The 27,211-nt window shown below is 39.1% G+C and overlaps 2 protein-coding genes across 9 annotated transcripts in view; one reads left to right on the forward strand and one right to left on the reverse strand.

The window, feature by feature from the left end:
* The first annotated feature begins 7,781 nt into the window (after window positions 1–7,781).
* Window positions 7,782–20,802, forward strand: pitrm1 (pitrilysin metallopeptidase 1). Its single transcript, XM_063462032.1, has 27 exons — window positions 7,782–7,983; window positions 8,813–8,918; window positions 9,204–9,310; window positions 9,421–9,572; window positions 9,934–10,048; window positions 11,067–11,163; window positions 11,780–11,940; window positions 12,111–12,237; window positions 12,432–12,520; window positions 12,848–12,976; window positions 13,185–13,298; window positions 13,833–13,929; window positions 14,267–14,401; window positions 14,732–14,870; window positions 15,011–15,127; window positions 15,218–15,347; window positions 15,876–15,996; window positions 16,311–16,387; window positions 16,476–16,641; window positions 17,879–17,979; window positions 18,100–18,220; window positions 18,317–18,367; window positions 18,522–18,634; window positions 18,809–18,931; window positions 19,479–19,624; window positions 19,983–20,085; window positions 20,197–20,802. The coding sequence occupies exons 1-27, from the start codon at window positions 7,937–7,939 to the stop codon at window positions 20,288–20,290; spliced, it is 3,078 nt and encodes a 1,025-aa protein (XP_063318102.1). The 5' UTR covers window positions 7,782–7,936; the 3' UTR covers window positions 20,291–20,802.
* A 120-nt stretch (window positions 20,803–20,922) lies between these two features.
* Window positions 20,923–27,211, reverse strand: part of pfkpb (phosphofructokinase, platelet b) — a 33,135-nt gene continuing 26,846 nt past the window's right edge. For 7 of the 8 annotated variants that reach the window (XM_063462039.1, XM_063462034.1, XM_063462037.1 and 4 more), the window contains 6 exons: window positions 25,334–25,498; window positions 23,975–24,036; window positions 23,234–23,345; window positions 22,805–22,904; window positions 22,595–22,700; window positions 20,923–21,949 (listed from right to left, as the gene is read on the reverse strand). In XM_063462039.1, coding sequence (XP_063318109.1) covers window positions 21,793–21,949; window positions 22,595–22,700; window positions 22,805–22,904; window positions 23,234–23,345; window positions 23,975–24,036; window positions 25,334–25,498 — 702 coding nt within the window. In that variant the 3' untranslated portion in view covers window positions 20,923–21,792. The remainder of the gene's footprint in view (window positions 21,950–22,594; window positions 22,701–22,804; window positions 22,905–23,233; window positions 23,346–23,974; window positions 24,037–25,333; window positions 25,499–27,211) is intronic. The other variant, XM_063462040.2, reaches the window with a different exon arrangement.

Below are 27,211 nucleotides of genomic sequence, written 5' to 3' on the forward strand. Positions count from 1 at the left end.
TGTAGCTATTTAGTGTATTTTTCCAGTTGGTTGTTCTGTTGCTTTAACCTGTTTTGGTGTATCTAATGTTTACCCAGGTTACCTCGATGATGTTTATATCAGCAGTCTACTTTATGACTCTGGATCAATTCTATTTTTCATGTTACAGAATGAATTTGAGACTCATCAGTTGCAGAATAAATGAGAATTGTATCTTAAATATTTCAGCCTTTATGCGCTGTGCTACAAGGGTCTGTGTATCACACAAAGTTCACACAAAGTCAGTGTTACCAATAAAAAAATGATTAAAGCAAGAAATTATTGTGTTGCATGTTTCTTCTTTGCTCTTTTGTCTGTCTGTGTAGTGTAGTGTTATGGCCCATCTAGGGGTGGCCAGACAACAACATAAGTGTGATCCATCCTCGCCATATCACACATTTGGTACAGTTTGATAATGATTTATTTACAATATGTTAAATCATTAGGTTATTTGACACTAAAAAGGAGCTGGTTATAACTTCGGGGTGGATTTAATGCAAAAACAACAAACAAAAGGAGCCTATCTCGAGGATTTACCAAACTTACCTAATGAAAAGAATCAAACCAAATGACAACAACTTACCTCTCTAACTAAGAAAAACGGGAGAAAACTATAATCATACAAAAAAGGCAGTCCACCCCTACAAACTCCTGTATATAATGAACAGCACTGGGCATGTTTGCAAAGGTTCACTGGTTGGGATGAGTTGAGGATGAATGAATGGCAGTCCATGGCCGCGTCATTGTATAAGTAATTTCCAGCTAGTTAGCCTATCCCTATAGTCGGCCCTCTGGATCCACCAATCATGGAGAGGCACCTGCAAACTCAGATTTGCATATTAGACAACACTATGACAGCGGTCGTGACACTAGTAAAGAAAGATTTACGTTGTAGATCCAAAATACGAAGACATTTTTAGCTCTTGCGGGTCAAGGTCAAAGTGGATATAGATAAGCTGGTAAAATGTCTTTTGAATATCATATACAAACCACTTTCAAAAGTAGCTTAAAAATATTTTTTATAAAAGCACCTTAACTTCTATTACACTCTTCATAAAGCCCTAAACATATGTTAAAACAGGAACTGTAGGTAGCATTAGTTACTGGGCTTTGTAGGCTGTAGTGGAGTGGAGATTATAGCAATTTGTGCACTTCTGTCTGTTTGCACTATATATGCACTTTCTTTGTGTATTTGTCTATGCACTTTATGTATCCACACATTCAGTGCTGCCTGTTCCCCTAGAGTCTCTGCTCAATAAGTTGGCAGCAAATGCAAAAACCTGCAAGATCAAAAGGAATATCACCCCGCTAATTCAACTTCAGATCAGAGAAAGATCTTCAAATTAAGCACAAGGTTTTGAAGTAAATGCTGTTTTGCCACCACGTTTCATTTATTTTCAGCTCTAGCATCCTAATTGGCCCCAGAGGTGAAGAGGAAAGTGGATGGGATGGGAGTGCAGACCCAGGGCCAACTATCCATCTAAAATGTACACTAATGAAAAGGTCTGGGGAGAAATTGACATTTCAGTGCAAAAAGAGCAAAGCCTTGTAAGATCGGCCAGTGTCCAAGCAAAGAGCGTTGTGGGACCGGGAGCAAGTCAATACTTCAAATCATGCAGGTATTAATTAGATTCTTCACGAACAATTTTGATACCTTTTAACACAAAATTTGCAGAGATGCATTTGACCAATATTAAAAATGCAGAACATCTGCTCCTTTTATCCTATATCATCACCTGCATGAGAAACCGCAATGAGGACTCAAATCCCAGGAGGCAGCAGGCTTGTTCAGTTTGAACATTTAAATTGTTGCTCTTTCCTGGCTCACTGTGTTTTACAGAAGCAGCACATGCTCTGACGCCTGGCATCAAATCATTTGGTGCTTTAATACGTGTTGTTATGCAGTCGGAAATGGCTTCATTCCAAATCAGTTTAATTTCTGGGAGACAAAAAGCATTGCTGGGTATTGTTCAGTATGTGAAAATTACACATTCCCATTTTTCTAAAATAGTGGGTTATTTCATATACACCCATCCGGACCGGTATTACCTGGTGCAACAGTGTTTCACAGCTGAAATGAAGGAGAAAGCTCAGCTTCCCAAAGATGTGGTGAGCTTAAAGTAAACAACCCGCGATAATTTATTTTGTCAAATTAAAATTTTATCCATCAAAGTTAAAAATGATTGGTCATCTCACAGTCATATCATTAAGCACAGCAACTTTAAAAACTGCTGATATTTATTTAGATTTTTTTCTGTCCTATGGATCTTTCCAAACTAACTTTAATGATTTCTTCCTCTAAATCATTAACATGTTTAGTAGACCCCATTCCTACAAGACTGTTCAGTGAAGTATTACCATTAATTAATGCTGCAGTTTCAAATATGATCAATATCTCTCTCTCAACAGGATATGTACGACAGGCTTTCAGGGTGGCTGTAATTAAACCATTTCTTAAAAACCCTTTACTTACACCAATCTTCAACCTTCTCATTTCAAGAATTCTTGAAGGAGTCTTTCTCAAACTGTTAACTGAATGTTTCACCACAAAGATTATAAAACACTATTGGGCTTTTAAAAATGTGCTGGGATGTTTTAAATGATATTTATCTGATAGCTAACAATTGAGGTAAGGGGGTCTTCTTCACACACAAATGTTAGTCATGGAGTTCCACAGGGTTCTGTGCAATCTGTGGTTTGGTCCCTGGTATGCCAAATATCCTTGGGCAAGATACTGTGTGCTCTAGGAGAGTAGTTCTATATAAGAATCACACAATTTACTGCTTACACAAATCAACTATTTAAAATACACATAAGTCATAAAGATCTCAGTTTCTTTCCTACATTTCATGCAAAACTGAGGCTGTCATATTTGTCTTAAAAATCTTAGAAACATGGTGTCTAACTAGATGGATGGCATTAACTTAGTCTCCAGTAACACTTTGATCAAGAGTCATTTTGATCAGGATTGTGTCCTTCAGAGTGCACATTAACCAAACATGTCTTTTTTTATCTGTGCAATATCCATCTGTCTAAAAATCCTGTTAGAGTGATGCTGAAAAACAAGTTTGTGCATCTATTACTTCTAGGCTGGACTACTTTAATTCATTATTACGAGGTTGTTCTATAAGTTCCCTAAAAAGCTTCCAGTTAATCCAAAACACTGCAGTAAAAGAACCAATAGGAACAAGGAAGAGAGATCGTATTTCTCTTGTATTAACTTCTATTCATGGGCTCCCTGTTGAGTCCAGAATTTAATTTAAAATCCCTCTTCTCACAAAGTCTTGAATCCTCAGGCCCCATCATATTATCATATTATCCCAAGTATCATATTATCATGGTATCACATTATCCCAACACAGCACTTTGCTCTCAGACCGCAGCTGGCTGCCCCTCCTTAAGTGGGTTCTCCTGGAGGTTTCTTCCTGTTAAAAGGTAGTTTTTCCTTCCCACTGTCACAGAGTTGTTACTCATAAGTTGTTGTTTGTTTGGCTTTTCTCCAGAATAATGTAGGTTTTGTGCCATCGAATATAAAGCCCCTTGAGGCAACTGTGATTGTGGTTTGGCGCTATATAATTAAACCTGAATTAAATACCTGACCTTTATTTGGCCTTCATGACAAGAGTGAAAAAAACTGTAAGGGTATGATAAACCCCAGAACGGACGTGACAGGTAACTGAATGGTGACCACACACGAATGGTTTCTGCATCATGTGAACAGAATGTGATTCGAACCCCTAATCCCAAAACAAGATTAAAATTTAGATGACTATACAATGATAACCCAGCTTATCGCTCTTGGTTGGAACATTTTGGTCCAGACTAAGCTATCTTACCTGCTATCAGATGTCAGCTATCAGACATTCCCATCAGTCTCAGCCGCTTTTTTGTTTTTAATGCTAGTTCTTTGGTAGATATGAGCAACATTTACTTTGCATACAGTGGCAGAAGGCTGTTAGAAGACTGCTAGATTATTATTGATATATACTTAGCCAGAGCATTACTTTGCATCTATAGGTCTTTCACTTGTATGATAGCACCTTGATTTGCTGGTGCTTGGATATATTTAGTGCTCACAGCAGTAGTTGTTCTCTTTTTTCACTTTGCATGCTTGTAAATTTGAAAATTTGAAGAAGAACATCCTTTGTAAAATGCTACATGCAACACACTAAATATGCTCACCATGGTAAAATGTAATTATCTCTGTATCTAAGAAAAGCCTCTCCCTGTTGTCTGCTGTCTTATCCTCCAAAACAGAAATTGTTTTAAAAAAGCAACTTAGATTTGCAGGTTAATTTAAAGGTAAAATACAGTTCAGGGCAGTGATGTCAAACTCATTTTATATCACGGGCCACAAATATGTGCATGCTTATGCGTGAAATGGCTTTGATGTTGTGCAGTTTATGATTATAGACAGTTGCATTAACTTTTCCTCCGTCTGTACATGGAGAATTAAATTACATGGCCAGCTCCGTACTCACGCAGAACTCATGTGTGTGATGATTGACATGTTTTTGTGAAACCTTAGAAAACATTCATCTTCCTCTATAGCAGCAATTACCTTTATGTGATTTTTGTATGATAGGACTCATACAGTAGTCAAGTATTTTAATTCACACCAAGCGTGCTGGATCAGATAGAGATCAGAGCTCTGTGCAGGAAAATTAAGTTCCAACCAAAGTGGAAGCAGATATTAGTACATGGAGTTGTTGTTGCACAGAAGGATGTTGTCATGTTGCAACAGGGAAAAATCTTTTCTATATTTAAAAGAAAAAAGCAAAGTTCATGTGAAATCCAGACCCTTCCCAATACAGACTGGACTGTCTATATTCATAGTGAACGTAACAGAGAGTAGAAGGTTGTTTATGAAATAAAAGAAACATTCATGTACAGGAAAATGTTGTTGGATAACAAAGCTCTAAGGCTGAAGTAAGGAAGAGCATGAGAAGCTGAGGGTTTTGTTTTCTATTTGACACTGATGGGTCGCCTAAGCCTGGATGAACCGGCGTCTGGCCAGTCCAGACGTTTATAAAATCCTGTGGATTACATGGAGGAAAAAACACATCAGCAGCAACATACTACTCACTTTCCTGACAACATTTCATCCTGTGTAGAGAAATATGATTGTTCCATTACCTAAAGTATGCTTTGGAAACTGAATTGTTGTTTGTGTGCCATATTGTCAAATCTATCTTCTTTCCATGCTTTCAAAACCCTCTTGTTTATAGCTTGACCGCATGTATTTATTACTTTATTTAAATAAGGGCTTTTAGAGGAGTGGGGGTATAGAGCTTGCTCAAGCTAACAGAGGCCTATGTAATCCTTCAGTTGACCTTAAAGTCACCATGAAATGAAAAGTGACTTTGTAGACTTGTTTGCTACTTTTCCACTCTTCTACAGTAAATCCCTTATAAGAACACATTGCAAAATATGAGCGTAAGTTTATTTTCATTTTTTTTGTTTTCGCATCAGAAACACATAAAAAGTTGCTTGAGTTCTCTTTCATAGACTGCTTGATTGATCCACTCCTCCATTAGCCCTTCTTCAAAACTTTGCGTAAGCATGATCATAACAAATTAACAAGGCAAGAGGCATGCAGCCGAAATGTTTTTCTTCTCCTGTAGATTAAAGATTGATGGTTTGAACATTAAAAAAGGCTTTAATTCAAAATTTGAAAGAAAAAACAGAAATGTTTTGAACCCATTGACACCATATCCACTTTTACAAATTCTTAAAACATTGTTAAACTTCACTGAGATCATGTTACCTCATGGCTACATTTTACTTCTCTTGTAATCGTTTTTGCCTGTTTCCCAGTAGTTTACCTGTTTAACCCTTGTTTGTGTGATCAAGGTTTGTTTTGGGGTTTTTTTAGTAATAATGAACAGGCACTAACAGACTGGAGCCAGCTACCGCACTGAAAGATGCTCCTGCTCTGTCAAAAGCCCCTCCTGCTTGCTTACCAAGGCCTTCTCTTTATGCTGCTGGAAAATCTCCCACATGCTGTCAGTGCAACACAAGAGATGACCGTGGGTGCCTCAAAAGATATTCAAAAGAAAGAAAGAACGAAAGAAAGAAGGAAAAAAGAAAAAAAAGGCTGTTGGCTGTTGCTGCCAATAGACGCAGATTGATTTTTGCATAGAAGAAACAAGAAGCTGGGGAGTCTGTGTAATGAGAAATAGCTACCTTTTCTAATCCCATAGGATACCATTGTGATTCTGCAGCATCACTAGAAGGTTTCTAATAAATATATCACACCTGTATAACCTTTATAACACATCGTTTTAGGGTATCTAATGCAGAGGCCTGCATTCCTTTTTTTCACCTTTAACATACATTGTATCTGGTGCAATTTTGAATAGGAATGAGAAAAAAACTGAACAACTGTCGTCAGGGTCCCAAATGGTGAGGGGTGAGCAAAAACAAAGGTTTAGTTTGTGACATTACTTTGTGTTGCATTGTTTGCTTTACATTCCCATATCGCTTGATATGATAGTCTATTTTGAAGAAGGTTGCTGTGTCACTGTATCCATTTTTTTCCTCAAGAAAGTACAAATCAATAAATTAATGTATGCATCTACATGAGTCTGCAAAGAACCTAAAGTGAGATAGAGCTTCAGTCCAGAATACAGTTTCAAGTATATGTACACTCTACTTATATAGGCTATAGAGCACTGGCAACTTTACCGTTCTTTTTTTTTTTTTTTTACTGTGAAACTACTGAAGAAGAAATACTCTTTAATTTAGAAAAAAATTAAATGAACCTAAAGCAGATAGAGCATGGTGATGAAATATTTCTAATCCTGCAGCCAGCTCAGACTTGGATTTAAGTGCAAAAAACTCTCTGCATGTCAATGATCGAAAGGAATTTTAACACAGTTGTAAGGCACAACAGACCGTTAATCAGTCGCACAACTGTCATGATGATTTTTATTCTTTTTTTTTTTTAAGAAAAAAAAGATTAATAGTCTGCTATAAAGTAACTTAATTTTTATTTTGACAAAGATTAACATAACAGAGATTATTTAGGCCTATTCGTGTTCAAGCTTTCTCCTACAGTGAAACCATTTTGCAATTTCATGGCAAACATGACAGCAACATAGGCTTAAAAACTGTGTTTTAATATATACATTAATATTTTTGAAATAAATATTGGGTCAGATTGTGTATGCACTGCTTGAAAGCAAAATTGTACATTTGCATTTTTAATCACAGCTTACCTTTTTGAAATGAGTGCTACATCAAAAAAAAGGAAAAAAATAAAACTAATAGCAACGTGCTCGAAGAGAATTATATTTTGTCAAATTAATGCCATCTTATGCTGACATCTGTTGGAGGTTGTTTGTAACTGCATTAAATATAAATTTGTACTGTATTTTTGTTTTGCTTTTTAAAGTTTAATAAACTTTTAGAGAGCGGAATGACGTGATTTAGATTGTTGTTCTTTACAAATTTTAACAAAATTAAAGTCCCTAATTAGATCGTTTTTAAATGTCCTTCAAAAAAACCCTCCAGTCACCGTTTAGTAACCTCGGAGACCTTACATTGCTTAACCAATCATATCTCCTCTTCTTCAACTTTGACCAATCACAAACAGGGACGCTTCGAGGTGAATGTTCGGCTTTGCGCGTGGTAAAAACTGCTCAGTCGGTAACTGTAGAATTGCAGTGCTGTAGGATCGGTGAGATCGAGCAGAAAACTGTTGTCAGATCTGCGACGCGCGCCGGTGTCGCAGCCATTTTTACGTGTACGTTCCCATTCAACGTCAACGGCAGCGCTACACACGGCATGTGAAGGAGCACACGGCACAGGATGCTCAGTCAAAATAATGACAATTAACCTGTAGGAGTGTGTGTAAGTTTAAAAGTGGGCACTTTAAGGGTAGTGGTAGTAACTTAATTTAGCAACTGACGGAACAATGTTTCGACAGACGAAGTCAGTGCTCCAGAAACTTCAATACTTAAGGTGAGTTTTCCAAGACGTCCTGAAGCTAACCGTTAATTAGGGAATTTTGTGTGTGTGTTTTGTCGACTCTGTCTAGACAGAAAGACAGTGTTAACCTTGATGTGTAGTTCAAATATTGTTACTTTATATACAGTAGTAGAAACAAGACTGATGAAAAAGCTGATGCAATCAATGATGAGAACCTATGGCTTCAGAGTTAGCGTTACTGTTTATAGCCAGTAATCAGTTATTATTGCTTTAGGAGCTGTAGTAGAGGTTAAATGTCTGCATTTTTGTTCCAGTGACGGGTAACGATAGCTATTTTCGGGTTTGATAAAGGCTTTCTATGAGCCTGCACAGGTGTTGTACCATTTCAAGTCATTCTGAGATCTGTTGTGATTAGTATTTGCCTGTGGTCTCAAATGGAAATTGTCTTACTAGACTTCTTACCTGGGTGGGCATGTCTGAAAAGAAATGGTGGATATGGTCAAAACGTCCCAAAAAAGTGCAGTAGTGCTCAAAAGTCTTGAGTCATCCCTCATTTCTTTATAGTTTCCTTCCGAGTAGCTATACCTTCTTGGCATTTTTAATTTTTCTTGAGCAGTAGTTCTCCAGGCTTTCTGACGGTCATTCAAAGTTTTTCTTTAGGCATTGGCTTAATTTATGATAGGCTTTCAGTCCAGTCCTTTAACCTCAGCATTTTCAGAGGAACATCATAACTGAAACTTTGGCATCTACTGTAAACCACAATAACCATTATTAAATTATGTATTATGATTATTTTGTATGATATATTTTATATTCTTTGTAAAAAATACCTACTAAACTTTGCACTCCTTTTTTCTTTAAGTTTCAATGGACAGCAGCACACATGGAGGCTGAAGAGCACTTCAGCAAGAGAGAGAGCCCTTCAGTACCAACCGGGGCAGAAGATCCACGGCTTTACGGTCAAAGAAGTAGGAACACTTTAAATTTTGTCTTGACTCTGTTAGGTGACATTGATGCAGTATAACTAAGTTATGTGGGGTTAGCTTGTAAAATATTTTAAGACATGTTTCAAAAATGTGGAACTGTTCTCTACAGGTAAATGAGCCATTTACTGATTAAAATGTGAAAGATCTGTTGTGACATTTCTTTTATTGTTGACTGAACTTGCATTTATCTTGCTGTGAGCTATGATCCTTTATGAACCTGCTCTCAAACTATTTATGATCAAAGCTACTAATTCTGTTCCTTCCCAGGTTGTAGCGGTCCCTGACCTGTTTCTCACAGCAGTGAAGCTGACGCATAATAAAACTGGAGCTCAGTATCTGCATGCAGCACGGGATGACTCCAACAACCTCTTCAGGTTAGCGTTGTGGGGATTTTTTGTTTGTTTGTTTGTTTAGCTCAAGTCACAACAAAACTATATAAAAACAATCTAGCCTTTTAAAAATACTTAAAGTCTCTCTCGCTTAGTGTCCAGTTCAGGACGACCCCCATGGACAGCACAGGGGTACCACACATCCTGGAGCATACAGTGCTGTGTGGATCTGAGAAATATCCCTGCAGAGACCCCTTCTTCAAGATGCTCAATAGGTCGCTGTCCACCTTCATGAATGCATTCACAGGTATGGAAGCATAACTTGGACGTCAATTGAATGTGTGACCTCCAAGTCCACGAGAGAAAAACTGTGAAAGCTTGTTCATTAGTCATGTAAATTCTTGCACAGTAATGTGTTTACATTTGGATTTTTTATATTTATTCTTAATTTATGTTTTTTATATTTACTTATAGCGTTAAGTAATAACAATGAGTGTTTCCATGCACCAAATAAAGTTCATTCTCAGAAGTGCAAGCTAAGTGGTTATTTAATCAAAAACCAGTCATTATTTTATCATTCAGCTTCAAAAGAAAATGAAAGGTATTCTAAATGATTGTTGGTTATTTCTCACATTTCTGATGAGACCTTTCCCATTATTCCTGAACAGCCAGTGACTACACCATGTATCCGTTCTCAACCCAAAATGGGAAGGACTTCCAGAATCTTCTATCGGTGTATCTGGATGCAGTTTTTTTTCCTTGTTTACGAGAGCAGGATTTCTGGTGAGTTTAAATCATCGTTACGTATTTACATTTACGAGTGTAACTGCAATTAAGTTTGTACTGAAATCAAGTGCAAAACGGTAAACAAGTTTGATTTTCAGATATGATGCCGTTATTGTGGTACTTACATACAGTGATGAAAAGTATAGATTGTGTGTCCGATCTGTTCTCTCTGATGAAATGAAGATACCTGAGGGGTGAACTACAAAGTTAGATTAAAGTGAATCGGCCTCATTAAGCTATTAAAGTCTGAGGTTTCTGTGTCAGTAAAGTGGCGTTATTTATCTGGCTAAATCAGCATGAATCACCAAGTTTTAGTTTGAAGTCGTCCAGAAGTGCCATGTTTTCAACAATTCTTTTATTTACAGCATGTTTTAGGTACAATGTAGAGTCTGTGCTTGGATAATATGTTTCATATGTACAAGCTGATAAAGTGTACTGTACAAAAACCACTGAAAGAAGGGCAAACTGTATGAGACATTGTTTGATCTGAAGACAAACTGAAGTCATTTGCGCGACTCTTTTTTTAGACTGTGGGACAGTAAACTTTGATGTTTAAATGTATTCAGTTTAAAGTTTCAGATTTCTTTTGTGCTGTCGACACCTGAGAAATAAAACAGCAGCGCGACTTCACTCAGTGTTAAAATAAAAATCTTAATTTTGTCGCTCTATGTGATGAAATCTCTGCAGCTGTAATCTCTTATTCTGTTTACAACAAGGTTACATTTTACTGTTAATTCTTGGTTCGTTATAGATTTTTAATTACCAGTTATCATCATCATCATCACCTCTCTGGTTGAACTTGGTGTCACTCAGTGATCATTTTGTTCAGTCATATGTCTCATGAAACCCTAGTTTTTATGTGAGCACAGGCAGAAGCAGAAAACCCAGCTTCAAAGATAAAACCGATAACCACCAATATAATACCTGTTATCACCGACTGGGGTTTTAGGTTTTTTGTTGAGCCAGCTAAGAAAGCCTGGCTGTCTGATCTGATTGTCTGTGGTTCATTTTCCAGGCAGGAAGGCTGGAGGCTGGAGAATGAAGACCCCACAGATCCCAACTCCCCTCTAATGTATAAAGGAGTTGTGTTTAATGAAATGAAGGGTGCTTTTGTAAGTTGACACAGCCACAAAGCTTCTAAATGTATAGAATATAATATTTTCATAAATGCTCTTTTTTTTTTTTTCTCCACCTCGGGTACTTCTCGGTTACAAACTCTCCATCACATGCAAAGCAAACAACTCTTTTGTTTGTGTTTTTCATACTTAAAAAGAAGTACTTTACTTTCATATGACTTTTTTTCTTTCTTTCTTTCTTTTAAATCAATAAAAACTGCTTGAGGCACTTCACACTTACAGAAGCCTTTAAAGACTGCATAACTTTAAAAATAAAAAAAAAAGAAGAAGGAAAAAAAGCAGGAAAGTAAAAAATTCTTCTGAACAGCACTCCTGTTTTCTTTGTCTAATAAAAATTGTCACTCTGGCACTTTAACTGTGTAAATAAACAGCGTTTGGCCTTGAACTGATAAGATGGTGGATGGTAAGAAAACACTGGATACAGAGTTACACTGTGTCTGTGTGTGGACTCAAAAAGAGTAAGAAGTATGACTTTGTTCAAAATTAACAGAGTGCCTGCTGCAAACCAACTTTAAGCTTTTTCATTTATAAAAACAGAAAATGTTTGTAATAAATAGTTTAGAATAATTTTTCTTGCTGTGTGTACTTACAGTCAGACAACGAGCGTCTGTACGCCCAGCACCTTCAGAACAAACTGTATCCTGACCATACCTACTCTGTGGTGTCAGGGGGAGAACCTCTGGCCATTCCTGACCTTACATGGGAGCAACTTAAACAATTCCATGCCACACACTACCATCCCAGCAACGCAAGGTAAATAGGCACATGCATAAATCATCCAGAGTTACTTTAAGATTATGACTAATTATGGTTGAAGCGTTTTGGGGTTATTTTGTAAAATAAATGTGAACTGGGAACATTAGAATATCTTGCGCTATAAACAAATGAGATTTTTATGTTTTTAAATGTTTTCTTACATCTAGGTTCTTCACTTATGGAGATTTGCCTTTAGAACCTCATCTGAAGCAGATTCAAGAAGAAGCTTTGTCCAAGTTTGACCGCATTGACCCGAAAACAGAAGTTCCTTCTCAGCCACGCTGGACCAGTCCTGTAAGCTCACATTAAGCGTGTCTCTGCTGCAGTGTGTTGGAGTGATAATCTACCTCTCTTACACATGTTCAGTGCTAATTTTGCCTTGAATCAGATAAACAAAGTTCTGTTTCTTTTATCATTTCAAAGAATGCTTTTAGTTCTACAAAAGGTAGTTGAATGTTTGATTTGTGAATGGGTTTTTTTTCTCCCAGAAAGAGGACCATGTGACTTGCAGTCCTGATCCTCTGGCTCCAGATCCAAACAAGCAGAACACAGTGTGTGTGAGCTATCTGCTGGGAGAGTAAGATTATATCATTTATTTCCTGCTGTGTCCTGTAGAGATATCTGCTAAAAATCAGTTCAACATGAGCTGTAACCCCACATACTTCTTCCTCTTTTAGAGTTGATCCTTTTTTTTTTTTTAACTTCAATTAGGTTGTTTTATATAGTCCTTTTTGTAGATAATTTTTCAAGAGCCATTTTAACCCATAAGAACCCACTGTGACACAGGTGCCACCACTGCTTCACACATTAAGGAAAGTTCCTGTTAAAGTTTCAACATTGACTCTCCCACAGTGTTCCTGACAGTAAAAATGGGTGTTTTTCTTATTGCTGTTTCTCTGTTTAGCATCACTGATGCATTTGAAGGACTCACTCTCAGCCTGCTGTCTTCTCTGATGATCTCTGGGCCAAACTCTCCCTTCTACAAATCTCTCATCGAACCCAAACTGGGAACAGACTTCTCTTCTGTTGTTGGGTATGTGTGCAGGCGTTATAACATCCACATCAAACCTTTAATTTCACCAGTTTTGTTGGAAGTTTAATAACTGATGCATACAGTTTGGGTCTGTATACCTACTTACTCTTCACAAATTCTCTTACCACTTGTTACGCAAGAATTCCAATTAAGCATCCATAACCTGCATGTACTTGTGGAGTATTGATACAAGTGTTGCATCCTGCAGATATGATGGCAGCACCAAAGAGGCGTCGTTCAGTATCGGACTGCAGGGAGTTGATGAGGAGGATATAGAGAGGGTGAAGCAGATCATCAGCCAAACCATCGATAAAATTATAGAGTAAGTTCCCTGATCAAGTCTGCTCTCTTGTCAAACTTTCCTTCTTTGGCGTAACAAACTAAAGCCTATACAACAACTGTTATCTTGCACTTTATGTAGCAGATTTAAAAAATGTAGGAAAACAAATAAAACATTGTATGCTGGAAAATCTGTCAATTTTTTTACTGGGCAAAATAAAAGTCATCGGTCTTTCTAATGTTTTTGTTTTGTTTTTTGAGTGTGTTCACGAATTGGTTAAGCATTTAGTTCCACTGGTGAGCAGTGGGAGGAGGCACATCTAGCTTTGCCACTTATAAGTTACAATTTACAAAATATGACAGACTTGTTGTATTTACTGAAAAACCAATATTTATGTAACATTTATGCCTCAGGACTTTTACTTTCTCTGCACAGAGTGAGCAACAGAATACAGCAGGATCTTTACTGTAGGGTTTAAAGCATATGTATGACTTAAGATTTAATTGTTGAAAAAAGCTAAAACAGGAAGGAAGGAAGAAGCCAAAGAATAATTTTCACACTTGTCATTTAACAAAGGAATGGCTTTGAGGAGAGAAGGATTGAGGCTCTTATCCATAAGCTTGAGATCCAGATTAAACATCAGACCACAAACTTCGGCCTGTCTCTGGCCTCGGTGAGTTTACTGTTGTTTATCTGTGACCTTTATTGTTTTTGTTTTTACAACTACAAGGGCGCTTGTAGTTGTAAAAACATACCACCTACATCCAAGTGTGGCTTTGCAGTGCTGTGTTTATTAGTGTGTGTTCCTTTTGCATAAAAATCTCATAGTGAATGTTTGTTTCCCCTGTTTTTGTGTTTAATATCTGTACAAATCAAGAATGTGAATTTGTCTGTTGTTACTGTTTTGGGAGGCTGTCTTTGGTACAGTGTTTAAGAGTTTTATATGTTATAAGGTGTAAATGATCCTAGTAAATTCCTCACCAAAACCTTTATTCATCTTATGTTATTAGTACATTGCTTCATCGTGGAACCATGATGGGGACCCGGTGGAGCTGCTGCGAATCAGCGACAGTGTTGCCAAGTTCAGACAAGCCCTGAAGGAAAACCCTCGCTTTCTCCAGGAGAAAGTCAGGCAATACTTTAAGGTGATTTAAGCACATAGTGTTTGAAATATTTTTTTTTGTGTGTCTTCATTAAATTATGTTATTTAGAGGTTCAGGGCTTTACTATTTAACATTGTTGGGAAGATAAATTGCACAGTTACAGGCTGAGAGTATAATGAAATACTTTTTTTTCATAGTTATATACAGTTTAAGTTTACTTCTTATGTTGTAGTATCAGAAGACATCCCCTGAAATAAACGGAAAAAAATAGATAACTTAAATAAATAAATGCTTTAACAAGGATAATGCAGAGCAGGTATTTGCTAACAAAGGATGCCACCTCGGATTAATTGTCATTGACTGGCCTTTTAGGAGAACACACACCGACTGACTCTGTCAATGAGCCCGGAGGAGTCCTACCTGGAGAAACAGGCCAAAGCTGAGGAGGAGAAACTTCAGAAGAAGATCGACGTTCTTTCTGACAGCGACAGAAAGCAGATCTATGAGGAAGGTAACATTTGAACAGCCAGAAGATTGATCACTTGTGGGTGTAATCTGTTAAACTGAATATTACTGACCTGAAGCATTGTATATTGAGACAGGTCTGCATTCAGTAGATGTTAGTATAACGTGATTTTTCTTCTCGGAAAGGTCTGGAGCTGCTGGCTGCTCAGAGTCAAACCCAGGATGTCTCCTGCCTGCCAGCACTCAAAGTGTCCGACATCGAGCCAACGATACCCATCACTCCTGTTCAAATAAGCACTGCAGGTGTGAGTCTACGCTGATTTACAAAGAGTGTGTGATGAAAACTGTTGTCTTATATAAACTGTATATAGAGCACTTTCTCATTCTTCATAGGAGGCGTTCCGGTCCAGTACTGTGAGCAGCCCACCAATGGTTTGGTGTACTTCAGAGCTTTGTGTAATCTCAACACCCTTCCAGAGGACCTTAGGGTTTTCGTCCCGCTCTTCTGCAGTGTTATTACCAAGTGAGTAACCTGTCGGTCTGCAAGACCAGAACAGGATGAATCTGAAATGCGGTGCTTACTAGCAAGGATTAGCGCTCAGGAGTACTGGTAAATGTCTCTTCCTGCTGATACAACATTCTTTAAATACTTTTAAATATTTCCAAATGAAATACTTATCAGGTTTTCTGGATTAGTTTGTGCTGATTAACACTACAGACTGAAGCTGATCTTTGAATTTTTTTTCAGCTTTGAATATTTATTTTATTTTCAAATGTTATTTAAACCAGTTTAGCACTGAGCTGGTAATCTCTTCTGGGTTTTCTGGTTTGCCTGTTAATATTTGGTGTTGACTGATATGAACACAGTCTTTTGGGACCTTAATAAGATAAGTGTGCTGTGGTGTAATCACAGTGGAAAACATAAAAAAGATTAGGTTGTTGAAAAAAATTATCAGACTGTGATGCAATGCCAAATGGATTGCACAATGGAGTATTAAAGATTTTTCAAATGTCTGTTTGTGTGTCCGCATATGTTTGTCTGTTTAATTAGGATGGGCTGTGGAGCTCTGGACTATAGGCAGCAGGCCCAGCAGATGGAGCTGAGGACAGGGGGCATGTCTGTTTCCACTCAGGTCATCACTGACTGCAACGAGCTGGATACATATGAGCAGGTCAGTGCCAGCGAAGTGTGTGTTTTAAGCCAATAACACCTTTCTATCTGTGATCATTTCTGTGTGCAAAATGCAAAACAAAGTAGCTTTCAGCTTGATTCCTTGTGTTTTTACACAGTGCACAGTGGAATGAACTGAATCTGTTGGCCTCTCTGAAAAGAAATAACAAATGAAAAATAATAATAAATAATCAAATAATTCATGAAGGATAGAATTAAACTTTAGACCAAGACTTTATCTCTAAAGACACTTCAGTGAGCTCTTAGCACTTCCTTGCTGTGGTTGAAGATCTGGATCTCTACCTTCTGTTTCAGGGTGTCCTCTTATCTTCTTCGTGCCTGGAGAGGAATCTTCCTCACATGTTTCAGTTGTGGAGCGACATATTCAACAGGTAATTCCTCCCAGCTGTTTACATTTCCCACTGCTAGCGACACCAACAGATGGAACTGTCAGTTAATGGGTCTTATTTTGTCATTTAGTCCTCACTTTGATGACGAGGAGCGCCTGAGGGTGCTGGTGATGCAGTCAGCACAGGAGTTGGCCAATGGTATCGCATACTCAGGTCACCTGTATGCTATGACTCGGGCAGGTCGTCACCTCACTCCAGCTGGAGACCTCCAGGAGACTTTTGGTGGGATGGAACAGGTATCTTTGTACATTTTAATAAAGGCTTAACCTTTCAGAAAAGCCCAGCGATACTCAAATCTGCTTTGTTTGTCTATTTTCTATTTTCTTCTGCTTATCTGGGGCTGGGTTGTGGGGGTAGCAGCCTAGGCAGAGAATCTCAGACCTCCCTCTCCCCAGCCACCTCCTCCAGCTTGTCCGGGGGAACACCAAGGTGTCCCCAGGCCAGCCAAGAGATAATCTCACCAGTGTGTCCCGGGTCTTCACCGGGGCCTCTTCCTAGTGGGACATGGGTGGTTCAGGCATCTGCCCCAGGGAACTACGTCATCTGGCTCCTTTCGATGTGGAAGCGTAGTGGCTATAGTCTGAGTCACCCTTCAGAGAAAGTTCATGTCTGCCGCTTGTATTTGTAATCTCGTTCTTTCGGTTATTAGCCAAAGCTCGTGACCATAGGTGAGTGTAGGGATGTAGATCGACCAGTAAATCAAGAGCTTTGCTTTTATGTTCAGTTCTCTTCACCTCGACTGACCGGTACTGTGTCCACATCACTAAGTACTTATCGACTGCCTCCAAAGTCCCACGGGCTAACAAAGCCCGATAGGATTCCTTCTTCAGCCTAATGGTTCCCTTCACCTCAGGTGTCCACCATCTGGTTTGGGGGTTACCACCACCACAGGCACCAACCACCTTCAGCTGAGTGCAATGGACCATGTTTAGCACCTCCATTGCTGAACATGGTCCGTTCAGACTTGATGTTCCCAGTCTTGCTCCGAATGCTGTCAAAGTGCTGCCAGGGGCAATCATCAACCTGCGGACTACGGATGACAGTCAGGACCTCCTCCCTGTCCCGAAGGTGCCAGGAACAAATCCTCTCATCCACCAGGAAAAAACCCAACATACTGGCAGCAAGCTAAGGGGATACAAATATATCCACCCCAGCTTACTGCCTCTCACCAAGGGCAACTTCAGACTCAGACAGATGCAAGCCCCTCTCCAGGAGACTGGTTCAAGACCAAGCCATGCATTTTCAGGCCCAGGCCCGCCCAGGCCTCATGAACTAAGTCCCAGCAACTAGGCGCTCACCCTCAGGCACCGTCCCCGGGCCTGGCTCCAAACTCCATCCAACAGTGTCTTGTGTCAAAGAAAATGTACTGTATTTTTAAAATCACTATCCATGTTATTTTAAATTTCTGCAACAAAGGGTAGAGATGTGATGGTGTCAATACTTTGGAACCAATACTTCATCTTCTAACAACAGGTTACGTTTATGAAGAGAACAGCTGCGATGGCAGACCTCAGCCAAATCATCCGAACGTTACCCAGGATCAAAATACACCTTTTCAACCCAGACAACATGAGGTGGGTCTATTATACACCTGCTATATGTAGACTTTATCTTTATTTCACTGTAATTAGTGAACTATAAAATAGTGAAATATCAGGCACTCAAAGCTTCTTATTTTAAATGTGTCCATATAGATGTGCAATCAACTCAACTCCAGAGAAAGTATCTGATGCAGCGGCACACTTGGAGGGTTTTATAAAGGATGTGGCTAAGAACAGAAAGGAACGCAAACCTGTCAGACCAAATATTATTGAGGTGAGGTTGAACAGGAAAAATAAAATCTGTGTAAATGAATTAATTCATTGTTATAATCAATCCAATCTTTTTTTTAAATCTTTGTGTTTATTGCAGAAGCCGATAAACCCTCTGGATGACAATGGCCCACGAAGAAAACTAATATCAGTATGTTCAATTGTTACATTTTTTTTTTATTTCTTTTTTAATCCACTGATCAATTTTTGAAGAATTGTTTTGTTACACTTAACATCTTCATAATTCAATAAGTAATCCATTTCTGATTTAGAATTAAATTAATTTGCGGTTTTACACTTTTCAGGAGCCAACCTTCCATCCATGTCCAATGAAGACTTTCTTTCAGATGCCTTTCCCTGTCAACTTTGTCAGTGAGAGTATTCGCGCAGTGCCCTTCTCCCACAAGGACTATGCCAGGTAACGACATCATTACATCCTGCTAGCAGCAGGTAAATTACTGTAACACAGTTTATGGCGTCTTTAGTGTGTTCTTTTACTTAATTTTACTGAAAATGTGTTGCATTTTTTTTCTCAGTTATGCATTTGTAATAACTGCATGCAGTAAACACTTTCTCTTTACTCGTTCATTAGTTTGTGCATCTTAGCCAGGATGATGACAGCAAAATTTCTTCATGGAGAGATCCGTGAGAAAGGCGGAGCTTATGGAGGTGGGGCCAAGACAGGGGGCGGGCTGTTCACCTTTTACTCTTACAGGTGGGTAGACGTTCAATACAAAGGTTTACTGTGTATCAATAACTTGTTGCATTTATTACATTTTTCTCAGTGGACATGCTGTGGTGACCTTGTGGTTAAGGCAGGAAACATTTCTGGGTGCACTTCAGTTAAAAACCATTTCTGACAATCTATTCTCTATTATCAAAACAACTGAAATGCCCCAAATTTGTCCCGTCTCTACCTAAAAGAGAACTGGAATGTGAAAGGAATATGAGTTTTGCTAGTTTAGTGGGAATGCAATAATTGGTTAATAATTGATTCCAAAACTCAATTTCCCAGATTTTTAAATGTTAATTATATTTGATTTTTAAGCTGAACATATTTCATTTTTGCACTTTCTAAGTTAAAATATGTCGTTTTAACATCCACCTTGGAGAAACTGCAAATGTGATTGTAGAGTGGATAAATGGACAGACAGGTTTAATCCCTATTTTAAACCCTAGCAACGATGCATAAACTGAAAGTTCAAATTATGATAAGAATTTCGAGTGTTTTGACCTCATGTGTTGTCTCTTTTGTGTCCAAGGGATCCAAACACAGTGCAGACATTATCTGCTTTTGGTAACGGTATCGAGTGGGCAAAGTCAGGAAAGTTCACCCAGCAAGACATCGACGAAGCCAAACTGTCAGTCTTCTCAGCGGTGGACTCACCTGTGGCCCCCGCAGACAAAGGTGAGGTGCCATCTGAGTGATGAGAGGTTCCCTGAAAGCAGCTGCCTGGATCAGTTTACATCAAACCTTTAAAGGATTTTAACACATTCTGTCCTGGCATGAGAATGAATCTGTAAATATTCAAAAAGGTTTCATAATAGAATAAATTTTGTGTGTGTTTATGCATCTGTACAGAACTTTGCATTCAGACTCTCACAGCCAGTGTGGTGCACATGCTACCTTCCCCCATCCTTAACTATTTTGCATCATTTTAGACTTGAAGTAATAATATAGAGTTGAATTTATAGAGTGAATGGAACTGTAATTTAGGCATTCTTTATGTTTTGATGTAAAGCTTGTGACTCTGTCTTTGGTGCAGGCATGGGTCAGTTCCTCAGTGGGGTCACGGACGAGATGAAGCAGAGTCACAGACAAAGACTCTTTGCGGTTGACCATAAAAACCTAGTGGATGTGGCTGAAAGGTAAAACTGACAAATCCTGCAAAATGCAATTTGTCAAGATGCTGCTGTTGATTTACAACAAGTAGAGCTTTGTCATTCCCACAAATTAATCCCTCTTGGTTTTTTCTGCAGGTACCTCAGTGCTGGTCAGAAGACGTGTGGCGTTGTCATTCTGGGCCCGGAGAATGACGTTATTAAAAAAGATCCTTCATGGATTATAAAATAGGACTGTCGGTAGATATTTTCAAATTGGTCATCCAAAGAACAAGTGTTATCTCAGAAATGTTTTAATATGGTGGCAAAAAGAAAGCTGAACCGCACAAAAGAAAGAGGAAGAAAGTGACCTGATCAGTGTCTGCCATTTGAAATACTTGTATGACTGCCTATTCATATTCTGTTATGTACATATTAGAATTAAATGCTACATCATGACATTGGAATACAAAATCTGTCATTGGTGAGTCATTAAAACACTTTATTCCTGGGGGAAAGAAATTAGTTTCCCCCAAATATTGACTTAATTTGTCCACTTTTTAAGATATTTGTGTAATATTTCTGCCTGGGCTCAAATACTTTAAAGGTAGTTTTAACAGTAATGTCTCTTTCCTGGTAATTTACTGTTCTTTACAGAATTACTTCCTGTCAGAGAGTACTTAAACCAAAGTAAATCTCATGGTTCTGCTAGTTACTGCCCCTGTCTAAATGAATGGATAGAAGTTATACTGGTGTCTGTGTGAAGTTGCACAACATTACAATTTAATTTATGACTCAATCCAACAATGAACATCTCAGGCTCCTCCCATCAAACAAATACAAAGAGCCAACCACATAAAAGTGAGGTACAGTAACACAAAACAGTTACAGTTTCAACACAATAAATGCTTTATTACTCTGTGAAAGAACACGTCACACTGCCAGCACATAAATGTTGCGTAGTCTCAGACACTCTCCGTCTCACTGAGGAGCTACAGCAACAGCCAATTGGACCCTACTTACAGATAACCACTACAAGATGCCAGACACAACGCCCAGGGTGGATACAAAGAGCAAAGGCAACAACACAACACACACACAATTAGCAGGTGACAGGACACACAACCAGCTTGTCCCAAAACCCCCAGAAGAAAAACATCCTTCAAGTTTCAACATTTTATAATCAACCTGGCCAACACTTTGAAGTGTGGCACTGAAAGCATGTGATCCTCGTGAAATATATTCTCTCTGTATAAGCAGCTTTAGGGGGTCGTATTAAATATGGGGCTCAAAGTGCAGTACAAGGTAAAGGTGACAAAAGCCGGATTTCAGCCAAGCTGTGTTTACACAGCATTTGCTCAGCTACATATCTTCAAGTAATAAAATTAGATATAGCTACTCTTTAGGGGATAAAATCTAAATACCTATACAGTACATAATGAACAGGGTCCATATATGTGCGTTTACTTATATAATACTTTTAGGGATCTATAAAACAAAATATTAGCGCTGCTAGGAAGTTCATACTACTTAATAAAATCTCAAATCCCATGACCCAAAATATAGAATCCCCTCTGAAAAGTGCCGTGACTTTACCATTCAATAGAGCTTTTTAAAATAACCTATCTTTTATAATCTACCTTAACGTATTTGCAGTCAGTCAGCAGCTGATCAGTCAGTGAGTGAGTAGCTGTCACTGTTTTGTGAAGCTGTTGTCCTGTTGGAGTGAAGCTCTGCGTGTGGAAGTGAGGCCGTTCAGATGGCCGTCGAGGTGTTGCTGTCTTTGGGTCGGACCCGCGTCACGTGTTCCAGCTGCCCGGAGTCAGACACGTCATAGCTTGTCTTGTACTTGGCCAGGATTTTCATTAGAGGACGGAGCTTCAGCCACCACTGCTCCTTAGGGATCCTGTGACTGAAAGTAGAGAACAGACGAATGTTCTCTACACTACACTTTTTCTTAACCACAGATTAAACACAGAGATCTTTAAAGCAAGATTAAAACAAAAGGCCTGGTTCTCTAACTGCTAATTTAATGTCTCGCACATCCTGCACTTTAGAGCAGCGGTCCCCAACCTTTTTTTGCGCCACGGACCGGTTTATGTCCGACAATATTTTCACGGACCAGCCTTTAAGGTGTCACGGATAAATGCAACAAAATAAAATCAGCACCGGTACGAAAAAAGAAGATTTTGTCATAACACACGGGAAAAGACCCAGGGAAATGGAGTTAACGATAAAAACAATTTAAAAAAATAACGCTAAAAACCAATAAAAACCCTGAAAACCATAAATTTCACACCCGAACCTCAACTCTCGCAGCCCGGTACCAAACGACTCATGGGGTTCGGGAGGAATTGGGTCAGAATATTTTCCAGGTTTGTTCTTAATAATCTGGTTCAGATGCATTAGCACTACCTTTTGTTTTTAACTACATTAAAGATCTCCAAATGGTCCTCTAAAACATTTTTCCTCTCACACAGTAAGTAAGCTCAGCTTGTGAGCTTACTTACTCAGGGTTGTGAGCTGCACTGCTACAGATATTAAACAATCTTCTTACACAAAGTCTGTCTCGTCCCGAAGCTGCGCCACAGGCTGAAAGACCAGAGTTCTGCGACGCATCCCCAGCAGGCATGCGGTCTCCTCCGAGTTCGCAAACACTCTCCCTGCAATGAAGAGAAGCATCAGCTTTTGTAACTGAGGCAACGCAATTTCACACCTAAATGTTCTGCATCCTCGCTGGAATCAAGTGTCACTTTTATGTGCTTGCCTCCTTTGTAGGACTCCTTGAGTGTCCGGGTAATCCACTGCATGGCTTTGGCTGCAATTTTGGTACCAAAGTTTCTGTCAAAGGGAGATGGAGCTCCTCCCTGACATGGAAAAAAAGTCATATTTATTCAAAATAAGGACATTACATATAAAATATCACAAGTCTTATCTAAAATAATGTTAAGTGCACTTTTCTGTTACACTATAACTTAATTCTTAACTCTTAATTTTGATCACTTACAATCACTAGTTTAGCAACATAACTCTACACAGTAATGTCTGCAATATCTCCCAGATAGACAGGATGGATGGATAAAGGATAGCAGATATTTTGTGGATTTGGCTCCTTGCATCACAGACTCATTGTCATCATTGCTGATAAACATATCAAGCACAGAATCGCGTTCACTTATTTGTGCACGTGGCCAACCTGCTGCATATGACCGAGGATGTTCTTCCTGCAGTCGAACACTCCTCGCCCTTCCTCAGAGTAAAGCTGGTAGATGAAATCTGTGGTGAAGTTCTCGTTGCAGTTCTCATTTCTAAAACACAGCACAAGGGGAACAGGACGGTTAAGGGATCGCTTCACCAAATAACAAGTGCTCCCTTAAAAGAAGATGCTCTAAATAATGCCTGAACCCATTTATCAACTAACAGAGGACATAGAGTCACCAGGCTGCTAAGTCTCCACACACCAGCATTCATATACCCTTTATCCAGGCTCTGCTTTTCACTGCATCCATGCATAGAGATGCTGTGATGCACCACTATGTTTGAGGGCATCTTAAAATAATGAAATTATGCAGGCACACAATGTCACCTGCACTCGGTTCAAAATACAACGTTTGTCCTATTTCCACAGACCTCCGTCCTGCTGGGAGCAATTTCCAACAGCATGGTGGTGCAGTGGACTAAAATAACCTCAATAGAGGACATGAAATAAAGTGTAAGGTTAATCAAAAATCTTTTATTTGCCAAAATGGTTTTATATACATAATTGAGAAACACTTATTTACAAATAACGCACTGCAGATGACATTTAAAAATGGAGCATTTTGCATTTTTTGTTCATCGCACACTGTACGCACAGGTCCATACAACAAATCCCACAGGCTTGTGTAAGCTAATGCATCTAAATGTAACTTTAAAGAATAAAAGTGTTTAGCCTCACCTGAGCACCAGTCCCCTCTGGATGCTCGTCTTCATCTTCTCTGTCAGATGCTCCACGTTGGCCTGAAAACACAGAGTCTCTCACATTAAACCTGCAAGAGCAACTCTCACTCTTCAATCTCTCATTGCAGAGTGAAGAGCTGCAGGTAACATTTACACCACCAGGGGGCGCCACATCTTGTCTTTTACCCAGCTGGTGAGCCCAAGAGGGTTAATGCATCAGAAATGCAGGTTTACGACACCACACACATGCGCTTTTTACTGCTTCTCATTGTGATCACTGAAAAAGTGTTTGTTTTTTTTACCTTTTCATGCATTTTTATGGTTGAAATTCTTTGTGACACGTACTAGTTAGTTCATATGCAAAGGCAGACTTCTAAAAAACTAAATTATGCACTGCGCCCAGACTTTTTAAAAAGAAAATTAGTTTAACAAAATTTACAGAGCATAAAGAACTCAACATTGTTAGATTAAAATTAAGTAAAACATACATAGACAAAATAAATAAAAAGACAATTAATATTAAAAGTGTATGTAACAGGAACATTGTAAACAATAATAGTCCTGACGTCTCTAATCTCCCTGACCTGATCTGTGTTGATGAGATCTGTCTGTCATTGAATGACTGATGCAGCTCAGAGGTTATTAATAAGTTGCTTCATGTGCACTGCTATAATCTGGGTCACCTGCACAGCCCTGAAACATCCAGGCAGAGGCACTGATTGACTAAGGAAGCTTCTGCACTGCACTGCAATCAGTCTGCTCCACTACTGCTAAGGATGGAAATGTGCAATGTAGTGAAAGGTATTAGACTCATTTCCAGCTCTATATTGCTTATTCTGAACTCTTGATTCATAATCCAGTTCAGGGTTAGCTGGAAGTCACCAGTCTGTGTTAGCCCTGCGACAGAAGAAAGTGGACGGATGCCCTGATTTTTCAAAACAAGCCATTTTTTACCCAGCTTTCCTCTGACTGGCTGCCAGTCGTAAAGAGACAGCTTGAACATTATGTGGGTGGGGCTTCTGTGTGCTCACAGTTGTGTGGCTGAGATGACCATATTAGGAATATCTGTCCTTACTGACATCATACAGAGCCCAAAAATAAAAAAGCCGTGTGGAACGGAGGATTAGGAGCAGTTTGAATCCTGAATCTTTATGCTGTTGCCCTCATAAATGGTGTTACCAATAAAATCCAGTCATGAAACATACAAAAGTAAATTAAATGGAACTCAAAAAGGACTTGACAGGAATCATGGCTATAAGAGTCATCGAGAGAGTAAAAGGTCTTGATATTTTCTGATGATGAGAGGAGACATGAAAATAAGGCATTTTCTGTTGGATGCAGACTTTTTCTCTCTAACCTGAAGGTCACGGATGTCAAATGGCTCCTCGTAGATGTAGACAGTGTCGGCGCCTGCAGCCAGACCACCCACGGTGGCCAGGTAGCCACAGTAGCCCCCCATTGTCTCAATGATGAACACTCGCCGCTTGGTGCCACTAGCTGACTGTTTGATGCGATCACACGTCTGATTCACACACACATAAAACATTATACAATCATTAAACAAGAAAAATCTGTTCACCGCGGAGAGCATGCAACTGCAAAACACACTGTACACACAAGTAGAGCTGACAGGAATATTTTATTTATCCTGATAATATAAGAAGGATTTGTGTGCAAACATCTGAGCTTTTTGATTGTGGGTGAGAACTGGTAAATATGTCATCACTTTGTAAAATAAAATTAAAAAGAAAAGAAAAGAAATCTGCATCAGCTCTACTTTAAAGTACATAAAATAGCTGAGTGTCCTTAGAGATGCACAGATTGACTCAGTAACTGTGGGTCAGGTAATCTTAATTACATTTATAGGTTCTTTAGTTTTCTCTTATAGATCAGGGGTGTCAAACATATGGCACGGGGGCCAGAACAGGACTGTCATAGGGTCCAGTCATTTATTTTACAGCCTGTCATACCACACTGAAACTAATTTATCTGATTATTTAAAGTGGCAGTAGACTGGCTGCATGTGGACAGACCAGGGCATGAGGCTAAAAATGTGCTTATTTCTTCAGACATCTTATCATCAGTTTTGTAAGTGGAGGATTTATTAAATGCAAATATTTTCAGGATGTACAGAACATTTGCAGCAAAAGAATTACTCTGCTGTGATTTTATTTCAGGCCTCGCCCAGTTGAGGTGAAACTAGATGGTATGCAAATGATTTTGACACCCCTGATGTAGACGGTCGCGGACTGAGGCTACGTCCACACTAGCCCGGACAGATTTAAAAACGGCGTTTTCGTCTGACAATGCTCCGCGTCCACACTAGCGTTTTCAGTCGTTTCACAGAGTTCTGCGTCCACATTGAAACGGCCGAAAACGCTTACGTTCCAGTACTGCGCATGCGTGAAACGCAAGAAGATTCGACCTGCCTCATTTCTGTCTGCCGCTTATTTACTTTCCAGCTCTTTGAAACGTCGCGGCAGAATGTTGAGGAAAAGCACCGAGTTTTTTAAATGGACTAACAATGAGGTGGAGTTGTTGCTGCGAGTAACACAAAAGTACAAAGTTGCAAAAGCGAGTGAGAGTTAAAGAATTTGAAGAAAAGCTATCTGGAGCATGTCAAACTGATATTAATCTTTAATAGGGCTGACAAAATTCAGAGCAAACAAAACAACTGCTGTATAATGCCCTCCACTATCTTAGTTTAACTGGTCACATGACTGCATCATATGACTAACATGCGTTTAGAAAGTCTGCGTTTTTGCTGTCCATACTGCAATGCCAAAGCACCGTTTCCAAATGTATGCATTTTCGAGAGCGCTTTCAAAACGCTGCGTTTTCCATCAGCGAAAATGCCTTCTAAGAGTGGACAGGAGGCCAAAACGGAGAAAAAACAATGCGCATTAGTGTGGACTTAGCCTGAGAGGGTTTTTTTCTTCCCAAGAATAAATAAAGAAGAAAGGAGACTGTAAAGAACTGGTAAATTGGCCATCAGAGTCAACCTGTGCGTCCCTTTAGTCTAATCAGATGAGTGAAGGCTTCCAGATGAGGACGCTGCATTGTCTTTTCCTATTTACCTTCTCAAAAACACTCTTATTTTAAACCTGTCTTGTGTTCTTGTTGGTTGGCTTCACCCATCTGGTACCAAATGCACAAGAGGCCAGAAATAATCAACACCGTCAGTAAAACACAGGAACAGTCACTGACATGCATCGTGCCATCTCAGCTATTCACA

Source organism: Pelmatolapia mariae, linkage group LG18 (genome assembly GCF_036321145.2).
Source record: "Pelmatolapia mariae isolate MD_Pm_ZW linkage group LG18, Pm_UMD_F_2, whole genome shotgun sequence".
NCBI lineage: Eukaryota > Metazoa > Chordata > Actinopteri > Cichliformes > Cichlidae > Pelmatolapia > Pelmatolapia mariae.